Below are 19,156 nucleotides of genomic sequence, written 5' to 3'. Positions count from 1 at the left end.
ATTGTACGTCAGTGCTGCTGCCATACTGGTGCTTGTAAAACTAACCTCTGAATAAGTATGTGTAAATGGAAACCTTGAAACGAAAGAACACTAATGGGACCATTTTACTGCAAAATGAGTACTTTTGAAACTTAAAATTTAGCTGATAATCCTAACAAATTTATACTTCAAGGCTTTTAAATCCAGGCCTTTTGATTGTAGTGTAGTACTTCCACAGTGTGGTATTACAGTAATACTAACCAATCTGAATCTTCCACCTCTTGTGCAGTTACAACCCAGTGCTTTGTAGAAACAGAGGAGGGCAAGAAAACACAGCGGGGTGCCATATATTGTTTATATAGGCTACTTTTATTAGAGAAATAATAAAATAATTAAAATAGTTTATAATAGCACATAACAGAGTCCAAGCAAACTCAGGGAACAATGTGAGAGGAGATGAACAGGAATCACATCCATCACAACAACATTTTGCCTGCTTTCTCCTACACATTTTTGTATTATGAAGCAGGAAAACTTGCACTAGAATGAAATAGCAACCAGACAGAATATATTGTCTGATTTATATGTGCAGGTCTTAGTTCAGCACAGAGATGGTTAAAACATTTTTTTCAAGTGTCTTGATCAGTGGCTCCATCAACACTTCGGACAGTCTAAGTGTATCCCTTAAATTTTGCATTGTCATGAATTCAGACACATTTTTGTTTGGCGGTAAAGATTCAAATGATGTGAAAGAAAAATTACATTTACAGCCAGCTGCTGTTGTACATTATATATGCTTGTCTTTGAATGTAATGCTTGCTCATATTTCCCGTCATCCCTTCATATATGAATTATAAGAGTAATTTCATAGCTGACAAAGTATAAATATAACACAAATAAGCCACATTGGTCTGTTACAGAACAATGGTGCCACAGATCTGATGTGCAACAACTGCAGTTGGCCACATGTTCTAATTTTGTGTTGGCTTGTTTTATGGTGTTGCTATTTATTCAAAAGTTGTGACAGTTTCTTCAAATGGACAGCGGGTCTGTTTAAAGGGACGGTTCACCCCAAAATCAAAAACACATATTTTTCACCTGGGGCGTAGGGCTGTTTTTCCATCGAGATTTTTTTGGTGTGAGTTGCAGAGTTTTGGAGATATCAGCCGTAGAGATGTCTGTCTTCTCTCCAGTATAACAGGACTAAATGGCACCCAGCTTGTGGTGCCCAAAGCACTGATTAAATACATTTGAATTCAACAGCAGTGTCTCTTTCCAAAAATTATGATCCAGTAACTCAAGATAATCTACAGACCTTGTTGTGAGCAGTTTCATGAAGTAACAGTTTTCTTTATAGAAGAAAGAAAATAGTTCTGGTTGATTCTAAATTAGGTTTGGTAGATTCTACTGCAGAAAGAAAATAGTTCCTACACGGAGCTGCACACATCAACATCTGTGGATTATCTTAAGTAACCAAGTCATGATCCCATATGAGCTGAGCACTAGTCCCATTACACTGGAGAAAAGGCCGACATTTCTGCATGCAGTATCTCCAAAACTCTGCAACTCACAGCAAAACAATTTACATGGAGAAATAGCGCTACAGGCCAGAGGAAAAATATGTTTGTTTGTTTTGTTTTGTTTTTGGGTGAACTGTCCCTTTAAATTTCAAACGAGGAATCCCTTGAAACAAAGTATTCGATACAGTTTATGTACAAGCCTTCATTTTAACAACGTAAAGTATGCAGAAGTTTCTAAGTAGAAATAATAATAAAAGAGATAGGTTTAGTTTTTTTCTGCTTGACCGGGACAAAAATACGGTTTACAAAAAGTGCATGGGTGGTACTTGATTTAACCTGCCAGAGCTTTAAAAGTGAGCACATGACAACACAATCACCCCCAGTCTGTTTGCTTATAATATGATGTTTGATTTTGCCTCAGCTAATGCAACGGCCCGTCCAAAGAAATAAGCTACATCCCAAACACAGATGATGGTAACAGGATGTCATTTCATATTTCTACAGGCCCGTTCCTGCCCTCAAGTTCGTCATTTACAGCATTTCTTCTTCTCAACGTGCAGGATTCTGTTGCAGCGGGGGCACGAGTGGTATACATCCTTGAAGTTTTTCATGAAGAAAGGAATCAGGCAGCAGCACAGGATTAACCTGCAACACACGCACACAGATACACTTAGTGTTATGCAGCTGTGTGCCAGAATTTGCTTTGTTCTGACTGAATGTTCAGCTTTGGACATTTAATCACTTTTTTAAGGGACTGTACGAAAAGTATTAGTTTGTGGAGGTGGACTAAATCTTATACCTTATTTTATATCGTATATTATTTATAAATTTTCTTAGAACCCTTTTCTTAAAAAACAAACAAACAACAAGCAAAAGAAAATGGCCAAATAGGCTAGATGCTAAAAGTTCTTACAACCAATAAATGAATGAGGATATTGTCAACACTTTATCAATATCGGCAGATTAAGGCTTTAAATGAAATATTGTATCATCTCGAAATGCAAATATTTCTGCCAGTAAGATGAGGCTTCAATTTATGTGCACATGACAGTCATGTAAAGAGGAACCAAATCACACTCCTCCTAAACTAGAAATTAAATTGACTTACTAATTTATTTATCTTAATTAGTGAAGAATGGTAGTTTTCTTCTTTTGCCCAGTGAATATGTATGGTTTGAAAAGCATTGTAATTTATTTTGAAAAGCATTGTATTTTATTTTAAAAAAGCATTATATTTTACTTTGAAAGGCATTGCATTTTATATCCGCATTAGCCAGTGGGCATGAATGAATTACAGTAAGAGTCAGAATATTATCTTTATTTCAGAGCAGGAAACTAAAGTCTGCTCTGCTCGATTAGTTTAGTCTGACTGAGGTAAGACAGACACGCTGGACCTGGTTGACCCTTGTTTGTACAAAGTTGCTGTGATTGGCTAGTTACATGCTAGCTAACCCTGATTGGTTATTTGTTTCAGACTGGGTCACTCACAGACACACGTCAATTCAAAGGAACCCTTCAGTTAAATATTGTTATGGCATGCAAGCAGGTTCACGTGGCCCTGAAGCAGGCACTCACCCGCAGCAGATGAAGAGTAGGCACATGAGCCAGGCGTACGTCCCTGCTTTGTAGGAGACGTTGGTCATGACCTGCTGCTGGCAGGAAGTGCAGGTTGTCATGCCAGGAGAACTGCCCAGCGCAGTGTCGTAGCTCACAAACTTCCTTTTGCCATCTCCAGATTCGAAACCTGAACCGAAACTGCCTCCGCCGCTGGTGTACACTGATGGAGGCAGAGAGGAGGAGAGAATAATGAGGATGAAAGGACGAAGAGAAGGAAAAGAAGAGAGGAGACAGGAATGTTAATTAACTATGTAGTAGATAAACCATATCTAAGGTTTTTGACATATCTTTCCAGGAAGTGAGTTTACCTGGTGTGACATTACTTGCAGTACTTTGTTCTGAATGTTTGAATGGGGTGTGGGGGTTGTAAACTGTCACACTGGGATTCGCTGCACCCTCAGCTGGACCAGGGCAGTAGAGGAGAGACAGAAACAAGATGGAGTTAATGAGCCAATCCATTAATGATGATGATTATGATGCATATGAGCGAGGTGTGTTTGGGCTTACTTTGTACCACATAGCCAGGGACGTCTCTTTGACCGTCTGAACTCATTGTGCTGCAGAGAGAGAGCATAGACAGAAAAGACGTGTTATAAAGTCTCCTTCTTTACAATAACAGTAAAGTAACACATGAAACACACCTAGGATCTGTTTGTAGTGCAATAACACTTTCCCATCCCCTCTTGAGACAAATGTGATGCTACTGTCTGCCATGAGATGGAGCCAAAGCCAGACTGGTGGAGCTTAAAACACCAGTCAGGCACTATGGAAATGCCTGACATCTTTTACTGACACATATTTAGCTCCAAACAGATTAGATCAGTTGTCTCCACAGGGTATATAATGTACTGCATTGTGTGGATGTTTCTTGTCAGTAACCCCGGTGGGAGACACCTGGGCGGGACTCTTGTCAAGGGAGGTGACAGCTGACATGTTTCAGGTGTGGTCGCTCACCGAAAGTTTTTTTTTTTTTTTTCAGCTGCTTTGTTCGCAATGAAAGTCTGGTAAGACTCAAGTCTACTGAGAGGACACAGATTTGTAATTTTAAATTAATGACAATTTATCAGTAAAGAACATTGTCACTGTAGTGATTGATTCATTATTGACTGATCATTTCTGTCTTTCTCACTCTTCATCTGTCATCACGCACAAACAGACAGACCTCTTTTTGTTCATATGTTGCTTCTTTAAGTGCATTGAATCTACAACTTTCTTTAAAGGTATAATATGCAAAATTTTCTTGCATAGACTCATATAAACATAATCCCTTTTTGTTATCAGTTACGACCTGCTAGAAGTGTGTGGGGTCTTTATCTGCAGAGACCCTGCCCTCTACCTGTATTTACTTATTATATCATTATTTTGCTGTGCGCGGGACACTTTACCAACCCAAAATATTGGTATTTGACGTCCTGTTATCTTTGTGCTCCATTTGCAAACAGCTTGGACAAATTCTACTGATTGTGCCTTTAAATGATGTGAAACTTCTGTATCAAACAAAACAATGGGAGGAGAACAGATCAATTAATTGTATTAGCAGTAACTTAAACCAGTGTTTTGACCCTGGTCCTCAAGGCACACTGTCCTGTATGTTTTAGATGTTTCTGCTCCAACACACCTGATTCAAATGATCAGGTTGTTATCAGGCGTCTGCAAAGGCTCGATGACGAGCAGATCATTTGAATCAGGTGTGTTGGAGCAGAAACATCTAAAACATGCAGGTCAGTGTGCCATGAGTACCAGGGTCAAAAACACTGACTTAAACAATGAGGCTGGTGTTGGTGAGATAAAATAAAAAAACAATTACACTGGATGACAAGTTACATCCTTTACTGTGGAATGGCGGACCCTGCCGCCATCAATAAAATCTAAAGAGTTATACACACAAAATGAGTTATGGGTTATAACTTCATGACTGACTCTTGCACAAGATGATTCATAAATGCATTTACTCCTTGTCAACAAAATAATAAACAGTTTCACATTCAACAGAATATGTTAATGTCTATATGATATTCCATAACAAGCAGCAAGCAGACATCCATTAATAATCATGTTTGTTCAATATATAGATAAAGGTCCATTGTGTAATATTTATGTGTATTTATTGGCTAATTTAAGAAATTAAATATAATATTTTTGTTTTCATTAGTGTATAATCACCTGAGAATAAGAATCCTTGAGTTTTTGTTCCCACTATGAAATCTTACAATCTTTTGCATGTTGAAGATCAGCATGGTTGCTTCCGTCTTATACCACATCACACCGGCACGTAGGACACAAATATACGCTACATTTCCATGTCTAAACCACTCTGCTGGAATGCTAAAAATGCTTATCGAGGCTCTAGTGACAAACCTAAAGAGGAATGTGAGCCGTGAAGATAAGACAGACCATCCCCAACATGCAGCAGTCAGGGAGAGAGGGAAACATGAATTAAAGTGTTTGATTAAAGGTCAAATGAAGGGTCGAATGTCTCTGATGTTAGTCCAGACATCCACAGTAATTACGGTTATTACTCCACAGCTCAGGACTGAAAAATCTCTCAGAGTGCGACGTGGCCTCATTAAACAGAATTAGTGCTCTTGTCATGTGAGACCAATCTGACCCACAAATGACCAAACGCTCTCTAGTTATAACTTGATAATTAGTCAACTATATGGGTCACTAATTGTGGGACTAATTTTAATTGTACAGAATAATAGATTTGTATAGATTAAGTAAAATATAAGGCATTGTTCATACTTAAAGGGCGACTCCATCTCCAAACTCTCACTCAAAAAAGCCCTCCCCTCTTCTAGAGCTTAACCAATATACTGGTCAGCATATATAATTCAAGCCCATATTGTTCAATCACAGCTATATTAATCTATATCAGTATCATGTTATTCCGTTACTTTCCTGTCAGTTATATTAACTAGCAATGGCCAGCAAGAAACGCACCGTTACCTTGAATAAATTACAGATTTTTCCATGTTGAAGCATTGTTGGAAACATAATAATGATAATGTAAGTACACAACTCAGCAAATATGTCTCACATTTTCAGGCATTTTCATGCAGAAATGTTACATATTATAGTTTTAATTCAAGGGTGAGGGTTATTTATAATTATTCAATATACTGGTAAAAGTTCACTGTTTCAGTGCTCTTATGTCATTTTGGACAATAAAATATGTTGTTAAATGGTAAAATATCCTCCTTCCATTACATATGTTTGTCACAAGAGTTTGATATATAAAGAAATAAAAAAATGTCATCTGATATATTGATATCAAATTTTTTTTTCTCTCCTAATATCAGCATTGGCTCCCAAAATCCAATATTGATCATGTTCTATTAGCAACGCCATCATACAGATGACGTTTGTCAGGTTGTGTGGGAAAACATTTTAGAAGAGCCTAGGAAAACAGCATTTTGATGCTAAAACATGCACACTTTAACCGACATTTACTAATATATAAAGAACACTACACTTTAAAAACAACCCTTATAGTTTCCATTTTTAATCAAATTAAAGATAAAGGTTTGAATTAAACTAAAAAAAAGTTTCCAACCTGTAATCTTTTCTTGAGATTATTTACTTTTTTCTTTCTTTTTGACTTTAAGAAACGAAAGACGGAGTAAATTCATTATAGTGAAAGTGAATATGGTTAATAATTTAATAATATCAGCTGCAACCATGTAATTGTCAAACACCCAAATAATAACAAATCAGGCTCATAGCTCACTCACAATTTTTTTGAGATTCGAGTTTATCTAAAGAAGAAAAGTAAATTATTTCAACAAGTTCGTTTGACTTAAAACTCAGATACTGACTAAAATTGCCTTGAAACACCTCAGTTTTTTTTTTTTTTTTTTACAGTGCACTGGAAAGCTACAGTTATATAAAACCTCAAAAAAGAAGGAAAAAAGGACCCGCCTCATTGATTTTTAATGACATTTGGTGTACTGCTGTCTTGCTGCACTCATGCTGTCGTCTGCCTGGTTTTTAGGTTCACTGGGGGAAAATGTCATGTGACCAGTTTAATACAACAATCTCACAGAAAAAAAATAAATTTCTTTCATCTACTTCAGGTAATTGACTCTTGATTATCATGTAACGTCTGTACTGTGGATTTTTCTCACTCATATGAACACACACCTTGCTCCAGCCATTCATTTCGTGCACTGAGGTGGAGCCATAGTTCACTACTTGTCATCACAGAGAGGGTGACAGACTGCTTTATCATCGTGTCTCTAACCTCTCTCTCACACACACAGGGCCTGCATACACCCATATGTCGGTGCAGGAATGCGACCGAGCTGCATGCTTCTCTCTCAGTCACAGACTGAGGGTGTGTCGCTGCAGACTAAACTGCTGCACAAATCTGAAATCTGTCAAATGAGCTCATCAGAGGCAAAAAAAACTGACATCATGGTGTGTAATGACAGTTCTGCAGCAGTTCTACATGAGAATGCACTTCAAAATCCCCAAATGGCACAGATGGAAACTTAAATTTATTTCCAAAATGTGTTTCTGTGTTTCTCCACTGCTCATTTCTTCCAGCCTGACTCTTTGCAGCAACCAGACACACATGTTTTGATAGAGAGCTACAGTCGACTGGATGGCGATTGTCAGGGTAGGAGTGCTGATGCAGAATAACTGGCTGAGTTGCTCTTTCACTCGTTTGCTTTATCCCACCGTGCTGCATCAGTCGTTTGAAAGTTTGAGGCATGTTGGGTTCAGGTTAATCAAGTAAAGTTCTGTAAGTTGTCTCCAGCGGCCTCAGACTCTTGTTCTTCCTTGGAGCATGATGTATTTGATATGCTTGTTTTTTATTCCCTTACTTTCTTTCTTTATTTTTTATCTCAATGAGTGGAAAAAAAACAAAAAAACAGTGGTGATGCACTGCAGTTTTGGTCCAGGAGATGAGGGGAGTAACAAAAATATTTTTTTTAATAAACAAATTAAAGTCAGAATTAAAGACCAAACAACTGAATATTAACTTCAAAAACTTAAACAGAAGAAACACTCAGGAACACAATAATGTCCAAGAAATAAATACATACACAAGCAAACAACAAACTTAAGAGGAAAAAACAATATATCTAGATATAGATAGATGAGTAAGTCCAACGCCCAAATAGCTCGGCTACTTTAATGAACTTTCCGTCAACAGACAGCACATCAGGCTGCTGATTCAGGCAGCGACTGGGTGCGGCTTCTGAAAAATTCTGCTGCCACATTGCAGAGATACTTTAAAAGCCCAAAGGGGGAAAGTTAGAGGCTGCCGATCAAACAATACACCCTCTGTAAGACAGAACCAAGGTACATGATCTCAGCTAACATGCAGTTCACTTCATCAGTGATGCAGGTGCCAGCTGGGAACAGATTAATGGACGAAGAACTGGGTGTGACTGATCAAGAAAAACTGGCCCAGATAATGAGCCACTTAAAAAGTCCCAACTATCTTTTTTTCTGGTGACAAACTGAAGAAAAACATCTGAAAACAACTGGACGAGTTAAAAAGCAAACATTTAGATTTTTAGGTGATAACTGGTGTTATCGTATGATCTGATCAGCTGATAATTTCCCACTGCACTGTAAAAATAAATTATTTGTTTTAACTTAAAAAAAGCGTCCAGTCCAATTTAGGTTGAGATAATGAAATGATTCAAAACATCTACACATTTCTAGTCAAATAAACTTGATAGTAATTCAGTTGTACTTGAGAAAACATTTACAAGCAGCTTAAGATATTGAGCCGAACCCACAAGTCTTAAGTCACAGTGATGAACATCACAAACAGCTGCATTCAACACTACCTTTCATCACAGTTAAGAGTGTTTCTTAACTGTGAAAACAAGCGACCATGAATTTTTCCTACAGTATATTAAAGACACACAGCAAGTTTTCCTCACAAATCAACAATTTAATGAGTTGATTGAACACAAGACAAAAAACTTAAAAACTGAAAAGTTCTGAAGTGTTCTGAAGACAAATACTAGACTTTTTATGTTAATTTAGTTAATTCCACTAAATCCCTGTATGTTTTTTTTTTTTTTTTTTTTTTTTACAGCGTGTGGTTAAGAGAGAGCTGATGTTGGGTTCAGTGAAACTTGTTCTCAGTTGATACCCTGAGACACATCTGAGTCACAGGTGCAGCCTGACCTGTATCAGTGCTGGTCAAACCTGACGGCTCACTGTCTGCCTCCGTGATGCATTTTAATGATCAGCTGACAAAGGAGGGGTCATTCAAAGCTGGAAATTACCCAATCGATCACGTGTCACTTCAGAGACGGTCATGGAGTTAATCCAGCTGCTCACTCGGAGTAAGTTCAACATCTCTTTCTGACACCTCCAGCCCACAATCCTGGGCAGTGTATCTACACCTCAACATGATCCTGCAAATTAAAACGCCTACTATTACCACATGTTTGCTGACTTTTATTAACTCATTTTAAGCTTCACAAAAACATATTACATGATGTTAAAACTATTGAGTGAATTCAGGATTTTAAGGTACTGATTCAAGTTAGAAGTATAGTTGTGTTGCTCTTGTGACTATGGCTCTTAATTTCTATGTATATGACTGTCCTTCAAAGATAAATGTTAAACCATGTTTAGGACAAAAGAAAAAAGAACATTTTGCCATTTTCAGTCAGATTTCAAAGTGTGTTTGTACTTTTGTGTCCAGTATAATTTTGGTTATGATTTGTATGATTTTTATTCAGTGTACTGCCTTCTTTTAGGTCCCTAAAATGGAACTTTGTCTGTCTCTAATATTTCAATAACCATTTCATTTATTTCTCACCCATCAACACTTTAACACTCTGAGACATGACTGAGTCTCAGCACCAGTCTGTGACATTGTTTTTATGTATAGCAATACAACTGGTCAGACTGGCTATAAGGTAAACTTTTTTCTCTAAATGTGTCTCTATTAGTGTTTCTCATTGTCACATCTACTATTTCTACTACTGATGCCATCGTTTTACAGCTGCTACTGCAAAATGATAACTTCTACTACCACTACTGTAGTAGCACCTGAATCTGAAGATGTTATTTGGGAATGCAGGAAAAGCACAATAGCAACAGATATCTCTTCTAAGTAAAACCATTTCCAAAATGAATGCACTACCATTCAGAGTGTTACTTTTTACTTAAGCATATTTTTATACAAGTACCTAATTTTAATATAACACTAGTACTATTATACTGTGAACTGCAGTAAGATTAACACATCAAGAAAAATGAATGTAGTGCAATTTAAGATTTTTTACATCTTGACTGTACAGTCATTTTCTAACTTTTTTTCAGTTTTTGATTGGTCAATGTTCCCTCAGTTAAAGGGGGTGGTAGTGCAGTTCAGTTTATAAAACTTAGTTTAGTTAGAAATAAAAATAAAAAAGAGAGGAAGAGGTGAATAAATCAAGTTGACATTTTGAAGGCGTAATAATTCCATTGCCAATGGATACTAGAATTATTAGATAATGCAGTATTTTCCCTATTTAAGGTGATTTCCTGTATAAAACACACCTACTTCTGGCCTCACATACAGATATACAACTGTACAACTCTAAAAATTACAACTACTCTTGTGACCATCAAGACCCAAACTGCAAATCAGCTATCGAAAAAGCAAAAGAAAACTAAAATACCTACAAATCTACAGAGTACTAGAACATTAGATGTATATCTAAAACCTTTAAAAGGTTTTTGACATCAGGTGTTGGTGTAAAGATTCTTCAGCTCGTTAAAAATATAATGTTACTGTAAAGATTAGATGCATACTCAGCTGATGGACAGGTTCACTTTAAACCTGGACACATCCAAGTCTAACAAAAGCTGGACAGCTGTATACACAATGGCCTACACCCATGACCTGCACATATTGTTCAAAACCTCCAATAACCCAACCCACAAATAATGATAATAAAAAAAAACAATGAAACATCGAGAAAGAGGAGGCAAATTACTAAAACATAAAAGTGACCAGGAATAACCATCAAAATAAAAAATTAAATGTTCCTGCAGGCTAAACTGGAGCCTGTAGAATCTGTTATCTGTCTCTGTGATGTTGTCCACTCTACAAACAAACAAACAAACAAAAAAGTTGAGAAAACTCAATTTCAAGTTTTTGAGTTTTCAGTCAAACTCTTATGTTCTGACATAAATTAAGCAATTTGTTTGTTGTTTGTGATAATTTACTTTTCCTCTTTAGATCAACTCAAATCTTCGTGTAAAAAATTGTGTATTCCAAAAGTTTTTTTTCTTTTTTTAAGTAAATCATCTCAACAAAAGATTGTAGGTTGGGAAACTTTTTAAAAAAGTTTATTTCAATACCAAAAGCAAAAAGTTTGAGTTTGATTCAAAACTCAAAATTTTAGTGAAGCATTTTCCTCACAGTGTTCCAACAGTAGTGATCGTAGAGATAACAGAGGTCATAGGTCATTTTAGATTCATTCACAGTGTGAGATCTACAGTAAAGCTACAGATGAGTTTTATGTCCTTTCCCACTTGAGAATAACAGGTCATTCACAAAACAACTTGTCTAAACATTTATTTAAATATGTAAGATAAAATAAATGAAGACATATGGCGAGTGGACAAAAGCAGTTTAAATGGATCAAAGCAGAGTAACAGCAAGCAGAATTTAATACACTGCTCATCCTCTTTGCAGAATAACTTGGCAATGAATTGCCAAAAGCTTTTTATGTATTTATTTCTGTTATGAAGCCTGTTTATTTTTGTATATATGCAATGTTTAAACCATCTCAGCCACCTTCTGGGCACAAATCACAATCCAACCTCGCAGACATTGACACTAACTCCTGTAACTTCTTCAGTTTTAGACCCTGTCACCAAATCTGAATTTGTACAATCAAACCCTCATATTGATCTTCGACAGTCTTACCTTTGCTGTGTGCTGCAGTCAGCTGGCAGTCAGTAGGGTGAGCGTAAGCTGCTGCTGATGTAGAGTCCAGACACGGTGTGATTGAGGGGTTCACCTGTCTCACCTGTACGTCTGCAAGCCTCTCCCTGGACACGCCCACAGCCCCGCCCTCAGCGACAAAGACATGCACATGCAGCAGGAATGAGTCACTCACTGTTTTAGGTGTAACTTTCAAATGCTGTACTGGTCTTCTTTTTTAACTTGTTCTTTGTTTCTGGAAGATTATTCAGGGAGTGTGTGTGTGTGTGTGTGTGTGTGTGTGTGTGTGTGTGTGTGTGTGTGTGTGTGTGTGTGTGTCACTCTGTTAAGTGAGAATAACCAGTTTCCCTCCTGCTGCTTTTGTATCCCTGCAGCATACTTTTTGACATGACACAGACTGGAGGTGAACATAGTTTTTGTCCTGGAATGTGACCAGAAGGCCTTCAACATCATCTAAGTGACAGAAGTTTACACATATGAACACACACTCAAAATCTGACCAGAAGAAGTATACAGTAAGTTGTCATGATACCAGAATTTTAAACTTCAATGCAAAACTATAAAAAAACTGATACTTGATACCTGTTTTGATACCACGAGAAAGTGTGTGTGTGTGTGTGTGGGGGGGGATTTCTTTCTTTCTTTTTTTAAACATGAACAACCTACACACAGGTGCTGGTACAGAAAAAGTCAGACAGGAAAGGCAGGAAATGAAAATAAGAACTGAACTGAATGAGCAATGTTTTTTTTTATATATATATAGCTTTTTTCTTTTTAATAGTTTTGATAGTATTAGATGTTGGTGTTGTATTGTTTTAAACAGTGTGGTATTGAAAAGTATTGAAGTACAGATACTTTTGACATCCTTAGTAAAGAATTCAACATTGTTCACAAGAATGTTTTTCAGTGTTGAAGCACAGTTAGCAAAAATTTGCTTGCAAAATGTTTTGGGAACATCTATAATCATTTACATGAAGGCTGTAGAATGAGATTTTGATGTAGTTCCCTCCTTTATTTATCGATTGGTTGGGACTGGTAGAATAAATACATAAAAATAAAGAACAAATTAATTTATATGGAGGACTACAGAGGATGAATTAAGGAGGCTCACAGCCTGAGGGAAGAAGCTGCTCTTCTGGTGGTACGGCAGCAGATGCTTCTGTATCTCCTGCCTGAAGGCAGCAGGGTGAACAGGCTGTGGCTCTGATGTTAGGAGGATGGGTATCAATGATGTTCCAGGCAGTTTCAGTCACTGCCTATAGAGTTTTTCTGTCGTGGGCCGTGCACTTGTCATGCCAGTTTGTGCTGTTTCCAGTCAGGATGCTTTCAGGTGTTAACAAGAACAAGAACTTGACACAGAAACTTTGCGTTCTTAACTTTCCTTAAGACGCTGTTCCTGAGCCTTCTCGACCAGGGTGCAGATGTGTGGTGTCCATGACAGCTTCTCTGTGATGTTGATTCCCAGGAACCTAAAACTGCTCACCTGCTCAACCCCAGCTCCACTGATGAAGACATGGCTGTTCATCTTTAATCTTTAAATCAACAATCAGCTCTTTGGTTTTGCTGATGTTGAGTTGTAGGTTGTTTTCTGTTCACCACTCTGTAAGACTGTTGATTTCTTCCTGATAAAAAGTCTTATAATTGTTGTTGACATCTTATCATAGAGTTTTCTCCAGACAGAACAGAAAGGGACTGACACTAATCCTCGACTGGCATGATGCATCTAATGAAAACTAAATTTTGCTCTTTTCAAAATTATAGTAATATGGTGCTGCAAACAAATATTATGGAAGTAAATTATAAACACACAGCCACACAAAGGACTTACAGTATATATATGTAAATACAACCAATCAATTATTTACTATTTACACTCACACATTTTACTGTGTGAACATGGCACTAGTTATTTTACCAGGAATATCCAAATCTCTTTTGTTGTGTTAACATAATTGAATTTCAGCTCGAAAGATGTCTGGAAAGATTGGCATTTTCTTTCAATCAGCTGGGAACAGGCCAGTTCAACCACATTTTTCTACTGTTCTACTGGATCACAGAGCGCTGCTGGGGGATGAATGCTTTGCCTAACATACATATGTGTTGAGAGAGGTCGGAAAATGTCATGTGTGAGGATTTGAATCAACCAGAGCCCATTTTTAAAGGCAGACCCCATCAACCCTGCTGACCTTTTGCCAGTCAAGCACACATTCAAAACCATAGAGTTTCTGTTATTTAATTTATGTAATCAAGATCCTACAGTTTAGAAATGTTACAAATAAGTGTCTCTATGAAATGATATAATGGTGCATCAAAGAAAACAAGTATCTATTCTGTTTCTACAACATATTTTGATTCCTGAATTCATTAAATGTCTGAGTGTCTTTGTATGCTTGTGGTGAATGTGAGAGGTTACAGTTTCATCTCAAAATATTTCAACATTTATTTATTATCTGTTTATACATACATCTGTTTCCCCAAACTGTGCTTCGCCCTAAAACACCTCAGCTGGAGGATCCACAATAGTAAAGGTGTGTGTAAAAGTGTGGGGTGTTGTCTCTGAACATGATGTCACTGGGTGTGTGTGTGTATGTGTGTGTGTGTGTGTGTGTGTGAAAATGTGTGTTTCGATGGGCCTGATGAACAACATTCCAGAGAACAGACCAATCCTTACAGAGTTTTACATGCTGTAAAAAGACTGAGGTGTGTGTTTTGATGTTTCCATAAACTGGGACATTTTTACGTGATTACAAGGCGGCAATAAATAAACACTGGAGCAATGATTATTGTTTATATTCATCTCTCTGTGTCAGGGAGAAACAAAATTTGATTTTGGTGATAGTTCTGAAAGCAAAGTGACCACTGAACTGTTGTTGAATTAAAGATGTGTCAGTTTACAAGCGAAATGTCAGAATAATCTAGCCCAGTTATAAAGTGTAGTTGAGTATGATCTGCATAACACAAGAGGTCAGTGAATGAGGCCTAGGATTGAGCACTGAGGTACACCAGAGAAAAGAGAAAAAAAATGGGTTTTTATCTCATTTGTATTCCCTTCCCCCTTGTACACAAAGGTATACTGATTTTCTGTTTTCTTTTCTTTTATTTTTCATTTTGTTGGGTCAGGAACAGATGATCTTTTCACAGATGTGCGGGGACAAAAGTTTTTTTCTGAATGGTGATCGCATGACTTTTTCCTAACACTGTTGCATGCAGCAAGAAGAATGCTGTAGCTTTGAAAAAGAAATAAATCTACAAGTGAAAGAATTCTGAGATGGCTTCCCTTCATAACATACAGTCTGACCTCAAACTGTGTATATCAACTCATTTTAATATGATTTCATGCATCTTTCTTGACACTGGTGGTGATGAGGAAGTAGGAGGTGACTGAGAGAGGGAGGGGAATGGAGGAAGTGGGTATAACCATGAATATAAAAATAGCCTCTGACTCAGCAGGTATAAATACTGCGCAAGTGGAAGTTCAAAGCCATAATAGTTTGTTACAGTCTACTGCTGTCTGCCTCTCTTTCTACCCCTATGCTTGTCTTTCTTTCTTCTTATCTATGTGACTGTCTGTTTACCTACACACCTATTTACCTGCTTGTTTGTCTTTTTTGTCTCTTACCCTCTGATGTGGAGGACAACATAATTTGGCTCCTATTGTGTTTGAAAAGGTACTCATTTTGCGTCATGTTCAATGATTAATTAGCACTATTGCTTTCAGTTATATGTTTAGGTGATAAGCCTGCTTTATATGAGGACTGAGTTAATGATTTCAAAAGACATCAAAAGATACTAATAGAACAAATGACACTCTTAAAAATTCCTCATTAACTCTCTAAATGTATGGTGTTTTGCAGTTTCTACTAAAAAAAAGGACAAATATGACTTACAAAGAAATTAGTTGTTAGAGTTTATGTTAGAAGCAGGTATGATGGAACTGGAGTGAGTCCCTGAATGCTGCACAGTCACTGCCTACTGCTGCTAATACTAGGATGGATTAAATGCAGAGAATGAAACTAAACTGTATAAATGTCCTCTGTATGGCGATCACAATAAAGTTGACTTTTACCTTTAGAGTAACAGAAACGCCTCATCTGCACCAGCATTATACTCAGGCACCATGGCACAACCCTAACTGTCCAAAAAATATCCCATTGGACTGAAAGCTCATTTGTCCAATCCGTTTTGACATTGGAAATTTGTCTGTGACGGTAAAATTGTTGACATGTGGTTTGAAGTACGGCCAGAAAAAGCCTATTAAGGGCAAAGGCCCCCCGCTGATTCAGCAGCATGGACAGGGCTGGCACAGAACTAACAGCTGCAGAAAAAGTGTGTATTTTCAGAGCAATGGACCTTTGGGGCAACGGGTGTTTGTTTTTGGGATAGTAGGCTGCTGGGCAAATGGGCTTTCAGTCCAGTGGGTTTCAGAATCATGGGCAACAATGGCATGACACCACCATGTGTCTCAGTATTAATGAATGCACACAGATGGATTCACAAAAGCATTTTGGGATTCATATATAATTGACTCGCTCTTTCAAAAAACATTAAATACAACTATTTCTCTGTTTACTGAAAAATATTTTCGTGGAGAGTCCTTTACATTTCTGTGTGTATTCATTAAAACTGAGACTGATCTGAGTCCTTATAGGCACAATCAGCTTGAGAGATGCATATCAACCATAGCAACATACCTTTTGTAACGTCTGCGTCTAAGACTGTCACCTTCAGGTATTACAGCAAGTAATTATTCCAGGAATGTGTCCTGTCTAGCGAGCTGATTAATGGTTTCCTGATGCTAAGTGCCAAAGTCTTTCCATTAGCCTTGGCCAAGTAATGTATTTTGTCTCACAAATGATTTATTTAATTGATCTCATTCTAATCTACTAAACATACCAGAGCCAGACAGCCCTATACACATGCTATGCATGTCGTGTAGGGCCCTGCATATTATGCAAAGGCCCCGCCTGCCCCTCTATCCTTCTGGTCATAAAGAAAGAAGGAAAAAAACACTGTGACAGTGAACTGTGGCAAAAGCAATCAACTAAAGTTGTGTTCTCTGCTCTCTGTTGCAGACGTGCATCTCTCTTTCGTCCATCTGTCTATCTGCTTACATTAGTTGTGAGTGCATCTCTTGCTTGCCAAACATTTCCAGGGCTGTTCAGTAACTTTGTGCCTGACAAAAGGGAGACTTAATACAACTATTAAACATGTCTGAGAAACGGCAACAGGCAATGGTGTTTATAAACCACAGCTCGGAAAAGATACCCGCATCATGTGTGATAGTGTTCTATCAGATGTTTGTATATAATTAATAATTAGCCAATGAATTCTTGAGTTATGGCCAAAAACTTATTGGCACTGTGACCCGACTTGACCTTTGACCACCAAAATGTAATCAGTCCATCTCTAAGTCTAAGTGGACATTTGTGCTTAGTTTTAAAAAATTCCCTAAATGTATTCTTGAGATATCACATTCACAAGAATGGGATGACCTGAAAACATAATGACCGAGGCCACGGCTGTCACCGGCGTGGACCCATAAAAAATGGGTTTTCAAGTTTATCACAAATTGTAAGTCACAGAAGTCCATCAAGCACACAGTCATGTTTGTGCAAAAAAGCTATCAGTCAAGCAGCATTCAAGATAAGCTGTGGGCAAGCTGTAAGTCTGTTGATCAAGCGCACGCACACGTGCAAGCGGACACATGATCCCCTCCAGGATCCGAATACCCTATCATCATCAGTGAGCTCGGAAATAAACTGTCACACCCCTTTAACTGTTGTTTCATACTGATAAAAGTTCCAGTGAACCGTATAGACTTAGTATGTCACATCTTGAAAAAATAAAGTAATGAAAAAAAGAACTGTATAGACAATATTTCATTGTCTATAAAGCACAGTGCTTTTACAAACTAAACATTCCTGCACTAATGCTGTATTAAAGCTTTTCTCTTGTCATTATCGCCCGTCATCAATCAACACACTGCTTTAGTATAAGGTGTGGTCTCACACACACAAACACAGAAACCTGTGCCGTGTCGTCCTGTCTTTGATAAAGCTCGGCCATGTCAATCAAACACTGCACTGATGCAGATAATTGCGAGACACTTTCTCATCCCAACTTGTCACATACCAATGGTTTGTCACCGCCCCTCAGAGTCTGATACTGAAGCTGACTGAAGGTTGCATCTGACGCAGCCAGAGAGTCTTTTTAACACGTTTGACACTGTGAAACAGTCACAGTTTCGGTAGGTTTGGGCACAAAAAGCACTTGCTTAAGTTTAGAATAAGACCATGTTTGATGTTACAACAACTACGTTCTGTTCCGTTCTGATATGTTACCTTACGTTACGTTGTAAAACGAAAAATCACATGCCATGAAAGTGGCTCGCAAAACAAAATTCACATGACAAAGGTCATGTGGCGCCCATTATCTTTTAATAACATTTTGATTTTACAGGGGACATGAGCCCTGGTCTCCTGGATGAAAGTCCTGTGTTTGTCTGAGCCATCCATCCACCCCACCTCCTCCATGTGTGGACTTATAACCACTTTATACTACGCCAACAGTCTGGGGTGTCCTATACAGCCACGGATGGGTGTACATTGAACACACTTGCCTTGTGCATCCATTTCTGTATGAGTCACTTCGGGGCGATGACAAATCATCGGTATGTGACGAGCTGGGAGTGAGATGGCTGGTAATTATCTCTGCATTATTAGGTACATCCCTACTCTCTAAAATAATGTCTAGAAACCCCTGACAATATAATGCAATCACATTTCTATATATCTATATTCACATACTACTTTTAGGAAGCTTTTTAAGGCTGTATCAGAGAGGTGGCATGCATTTCTTTGTCGTCAGTTAATAATAGTAGGCGACTTGGTAGGCTACTTAGTAGGAAACAACTCAACTTAGATTCTTTGATAATGAATCATTATTGTTCTTTTTGTAAGGATAGGTGTGTATAACTCACTGTGTTGGGTTGTTAAAAGGCATCTACCAAAGGATAAGTTCTAAGAATGGAAATAATTTAACTGATGTTTAGTAAAGCTTTAAAACTGATCACTTATTCTTTTGGTATATGTGGGCAGGTGTGGACTGGGGGGCTCAGCTTTCC

At 37.7% G+C, this 19,156-nt stretch overlaps 1 protein-coding gene across 1 annotated transcript; it reads right to left on the bottom strand.

Annotated features, from left to right (window-relative positions):
* Positions 1 to 327: 327 nt before the first annotated feature.
* On the bottom strand, positions 328 to 12,178 carry litafd (LITAF domain containing). The gene is made up of 5 exons (XM_084745138.1): positions 12,016 to 12,178; positions 3,624 to 3,673; positions 3,425 to 3,517; positions 3,075 to 3,276; positions 328 to 2,144 (listed from the first exon to the last, which is right to left on the bottom strand). Exons 2-5 carry the CDS (start codon positions 3,667 to 3,669, stop codon positions 2,027 to 2,029), a joined length of 459 nt encoding a protein of 152 aa, XP_084601264.1. The 5' UTR covers positions 3,670 to 3,673; positions 12,016 to 12,178; the 3' UTR covers positions 328 to 2,026.
* Between the last annotated feature and the right edge of the window lie 6,978 nt (positions 12,179 to 19,156).

This window comes from Lutjanus erythropterus, chromosome 19 (assembly GCF_056507025.1).
Source record: "Lutjanus erythropterus isolate fLutEry1 chromosome 19, fLutEry1.hap2, whole genome shotgun sequence".
NCBI classification, from domain to species: Eukaryota; Metazoa; Chordata; class Actinopteri; order Lutjaniformes; family Lutjanidae; genus Lutjanus; species Lutjanus erythropterus.
This window is presented reverse-complemented; position numbering and strand designations above follow the sequence as displayed.